The sequence below is a fragment of the Myotis brandtii genome, unplaced genomic scaffold (assembly GCF_000412655.1).
Source record: "Myotis brandtii unplaced genomic scaffold, ASM41265v1 scaffold18, whole genome shotgun sequence".
NCBI lineage: Eukaryota > Metazoa > Chordata > Mammalia > Chiroptera > Vespertilionidae > Myotis > Myotis brandtii.
In genome coordinates this window covers 10,741,417-10,746,547 of record NW_005356674.1, presented here as the reverse complement: position 1 = coordinate 10,746,547, position 5,131 = coordinate 10,741,417, and the positions used below count along the sequence as shown (strand labels likewise).

At 38.1% G+C, this 5,131-nt stretch overlaps 1 protein-coding gene across 1 annotated transcript in view; it reads left to right on the top strand.

Moving 5' to 3' along the window:
* The window catches only part of SGOL1 (shugoshin-like 1 (S. pombe)), a 13,107-nt gene extending 9,333 nt beyond the window's left edge, over positions 1-3,774 (top strand). Inside the window, exons 6-7 of the mRNA XM_005863637.2 lie at positions 2,318-2,507; positions 2,728-3,774. Coding sequence (XP_005863699.1) covers positions 2,318-2,507; positions 2,728-2,836 — 299 coding nt within the window. The 3' untranslated portion in view covers positions 2,837-3,774. The remainder of the gene's footprint in view (positions 1-2,317; positions 2,508-2,727) is intronic.
* Positions 3,775-5,131: the final 1,357 nt, after the last annotated feature.

Here is a 5,131-nt window from a genome sequence, read left to right as displayed (position 1 = left end):
TTTCTCTCTCATTGATGTTTCTAACTCTCTACCCATATCCCTTCCTCTCTGTAAAAAAAATCAATAAAATATTAAAACATTAAAAAAAAAACTGGCTTAGAAGATCTTGCCTTTGTTAGATCAAAAGTCAGCATGATTCAGAGGTTGAGGATATAGCCTGCACCTGCCCACAAAGATTCTCATCTGGGAATTTAATTAGTTTGGAAAAAATAACATACACAGTCAGGTTTTATCATTCTCAAAATTGATCCTAAGAACAACTCAGTGAAGTAAAGGTGTAATCATGCTTGTTTGTTTGTAAGGAAACTAAAGCCTAAAAGAGTTCAGTGACTTTCCAAGGCCAACCAGTTAGGTGGGATAGCTTACAAATATCTTTTTTTTAAAATATGCTATAACTAGAGGCCCAGTGCACAAATTCGTGCATAGGTGGGGTCTCTCTGGGTGGCCTGCAGGGATCAGGCCGAAACCCACAGTCCAACGCTGCCTACAGCTCCTACCTGCTGCTCCCGCTCATCCCAGCCCCACTGTACCTGCTGCGGGCTTGCGCCCAATCAGTCCCGATCAGGAGAGGCTCGCGCTGCTGCAGTAGTGCTCACCAGCTATGAGCCCTGTGTCTGGCGCCCTCCCAAGGGGAGTGACCTGCAGAATCGAACTGAAACCGGCTCTCCGACATCCCAAAGGGTTCCAGATTTCGAGAGGGCACAAGCCAGGCTGAGGGACCCCACCAGTGCATGATCGAGCTGGGGAGGGACCGCAGGAGGGCTCCAGGGCATGTCCAGCCCATCTCGCTCAGTCCCAATCAGCCAGACCCCAGCAAGCTAACCCTGATCAGAGCATCTGCCCCCTGGTGGTCAGTGCATGTCATAGCAACTGGTCGACCAGTTGATTGTCTGCCCCCTGGTGGTCAGTGCACGTCATAGTGAGCAGTTGAACAGTCTTAGCATATCATTAGCATATTATGCTTTGATTGATTGTTCGGTTGTTCTGCCGTTCGGTCTATTTGCATATTACCCTTTTATTATATAGGATGATGCTAGAGTCAATCACACAATTTTGGCAAAATGTTGATAATTATTGAAGCTCAGTAACTGTTGTTTCATTATACTATTGTCTCCATCTTTGTGTACATTTGAAAATTTCCATACATTTTTAAAAGAAAACATGTACATTCTAAATAGTGTTACTCAGGGTGTGGTCCCTGGACCTTCAGCATGAGGGTTACCTGGAAATTTCTTACAATTGCAGAATCTCAGGTGATACTCCTTAATCTTGAATCAGAATCTGCATCTTTTTAAAAAGTTCCCTGGGAGATTTGTGTATACATTAAACTTTACAGAATATAACAGTTGATCTGATGTTTTTACTTAACCATATTTTCCAAATTGAAAATTAGAATAATTAGTATAGTACAGTATGCTCATGTGGGTACAAAAAAAGAATATTTGTGCCCTAACAGGTTTGGCTCAGTGGATAGAGCATCGGCCTGTGGACTGAAGGGTCTCAGGTTCGATTCCAACTGTGTGCTAGGTATCTGTCCCCCAGTATAGATATTGTTCCAAAGTAGAATAATTGGGGTACTTATGATAGGAAAAACACTGGATAACTCTTTATCCTACTAGCTTTACTAGAGGAAACTCCATTTCTCCTGGTTTATACAGAGGCTGTGATTTAGAGTTCTCATTTACATAAGAGAATGAGTTTAAGTGGCTTTATAAGAATATAGGAAACCACTTGATGATAAGTTTTGGCACTGAAAGAGATAGAGGCCTTGATGACTCTAAAGAGCAAGATGTGACTAAAATGGCCCTGACCGGTTTGGCTCAGTGGCTAGAGCGTCGGCCTGCGGACTGAAGGGTCCCGGGTTCGATTCCGGGCAAGGGCATGTACCTTGGTTGTGGGCACATTCCCAGTGGGGGGTGTGCAGGAGGCAGCTGGTCAATGTTTCTCTCTCATCGATGTTTCTAACTCTCTCTCTCCCTTCCTCTCTGTAAAAAAAATCAATAAAATATATTTTTTTAAAAAAGATGTGACTAAAATGAAATTCCATAGTTAATTTTCAAGAATTTTAACTTTTAGTAAACTATCGTATCAGTTTTTCACATCTACAATACTTAGCATTTCAATGTCATCTGGGATGAAAACTGATAAACAGGTTTAAAAATCTGTATTATAAAATGCTGGATTCTGTATATATTTCAGATATGTAATTGCATACAATTTTATTTCCTATGGGGTGTGTGTGTGTGTGTGTGTGTGTGTGTGTGTCTTGTTTTGTTGGGTTTTTTGGACTCATATTCAGTAAAAGTTGTTTTTGTAGGTGCAGTACCTGAAACTCACCAGTCACCTCGTTTTAGCCTGAAGGATATCACCAATGTCCCCTTGTATACTGAAGTGAAAATTAGAAAACTTTCTCTTTCTCCACAACAGAAGAAAGAAAGCCCAGGAGGGTCTCTGCCTAAGCGTAGGTGCACAGTCAGTGTGAACTATAAGGAACCCACACTCGCTTCGTAAGTATTTAATGTGTGGGAACTCACTTTTAATGATACAGTTGGAGGGCGGGGGGAATAAGGTAATGGAGCTTTGTACAAGAGTGAATCTTACTTGATATATAAGATTTTGATTAAAAAAACTGAAATGGGAATATTAACACTGGCCTATTTTACAGTAACTTTATCCTAAAGAGTAAGTCAGTATTGGGGTGCTAAAGAGCTCTTTTTATCTTTATAGGAAACTAAGAAGAGGAGACCCTTTTACAGATTTGTGTTTCTTGAATTCACCTATTTTTAAGCAAAAAAAGGATTCCAGACGCAGTTCTAAAAAGAAAAAAAAAGTATGAAGCAAATACAGTAAAGCATTTGTTGGACATGGTTTAAATACATGCCAAAGAGAATAGAAAAAATAAATAAGTAAATTCATCCCGCAGCCCTTTCTGTTGCTCCAAGAGGGAATCTGTAAGATAGCACACAAGTGGGGTGGACTGTGCCATAGAATATTCTCTTGATGGGACTTTAGTCACAAATGTTTTTTAAAAACTATACTTCAAATGTGATCTTTTTGCTTAAGCCTTTAATAGATTTGGTTTATTTTTTATTTTAAATATAAACAACTGGACTGAAGCACTATTATAGTTAGATTTCTTATACTGCCTAACACCCATAATTTTAGTCAAAATGTATCTTATGCCAACATTTTGGGAATTAATGATTATTCAAATAACATATTGTAATTAGAAGCTTCTGGCCTTTTTACTTTTCCCTTTAGTGAGGATTATGAGAATGACTTTTGAAAACAGGCTGAGGATCTTTTGAAACTCCTTATATAATATTTGAATAAAGTAAATTCTTGATATTCACAGTAGGGTATACTCTATTGTTTGTGTCTCCTTTATACCATTGTTGTACTTAATTTTTCAGATAAAATGGTGCATTAGTTCATGACATTAATTTAAAGTAGAAAGAAGTGCATGGCTTTGGAGAAAATTGATATTAGAGGGAGGGACTAGTTAAGTAACTAATTGAACCCCAAGCTAAGCTCTGGATATATATTGTTCAAAGTGATACCTCAACAAAATCACAAATTATTATGTCATGGACTTTCAGGATAGTTACTTATTTAGTCAACTCAAATGTTAAATGACTGAATACCAAGGATTTGTTTGTATTTTTGATTAACCAATGAGAGGGAATTAGTTCAGTTCTGAAAGTTTGAAGCCACTGCTTGTATATATATATACCTCTTTAAACTTTAAAGTACTGTAGATTATCGATTTTTAAAGAGCAATAACATTTATAGAATATAGTGTTTGTATTTTTCTTATTTGTAAGATAGTTAAATGACTGAATACCAAGGATTTGTTTGTATTTTTGATTAACCAATGAGAGGGAATTAGTTCAGTTCTGAAAGTTTGAAGCCACTGCTTGTATATATATATACCTCTTTAAACTTTAAAGTACTGTAGATTATCGATTTTTAAAGAGCAATAAAATTTATATAATATAGTGTTTGTATTTTTCTTATTTGTAAGATATTTTTCTTTTTTTGGGGGGGGGCAGGGTAATCCTCACCTAAGGATATTTTTCTATTGATTTTTAGAGAGCGTGGAAGGGAGAGGGAGAGACGGAGAAACATTGATGTGAGAGAGACACATCAATTGGTTGCCTCCTGTATGTGCCCTGACCAGGGCCAGCGATCAAGCCTGCAACTGAGGTACATGCCCTAGACCAGAATCGATCCCAGGACCCTTCAGTTCTATCCACTGAGCCAAACCGGCTAGGGCTGTTTTTCTTCTTTAAATATCAAAGAGTATGCCTGTGGTCATCTTACTTTCTAGCTTCACTGTTCTCATCCTTCTTGAACACTTCTATTCCCACTTTGGTTTTTTTCTGTAGTCACTACCATGAAACTCTTAGCTCCCCCACCATACTCTCAACATTTCTCTCAACTTCTCATTGTGAAATCCCAACTTTTCATTGTGGAATGATCAACAAATTCTATTTTAGTGGAGGATTCTTCCAATCCTGACCTCCAATTTTCTTGACTATCTCCATACCTCTCTGCATTCTGTATCAGGCACACCCCAAATCCTTTCATCAGCCAAAATTCTTTTATTTCTGACCTCCAAAGCCATGCACTTCTTTCTACTTTTAATGTCCCTGTTCTCAGATACCAGTCCTCACTGATTTGAATGTCCTACTTTCTCATCACAATTTCTTCCCCCCCTTTATTTATTTGTTCAACCAGTCCCCTTACATCTGTTCTTTAAATTCATAAAAACTCTTGAATGGCTGTCTTAATGTAATTAAGATTAAATCCAATTTAAAATTTAATTTTTCAATCATAGTAGCCACATTTCAAATGCTCAGCAGCCACTTATTGGGGACAATGCAGACAGAATATTTCCATCACCACAGAAAGTTCTATAGGACAATGCTGCTCTGGGCCAGCAGTGGGCAAACTACAGCCTTTGGACCAAATACAGCCCTCTGCCTGCTTTTGTGTGATCTGCAAGCTAAAAAATGTTTTTATTTATTTATTTATTTAATTAATTAAATCTTTATTGTTCAGATTATTACATTTGTTCCTCTTTTTCCCCCCCATAACTCCCCTCCACCCAGTTCCCACCCCACCCTCC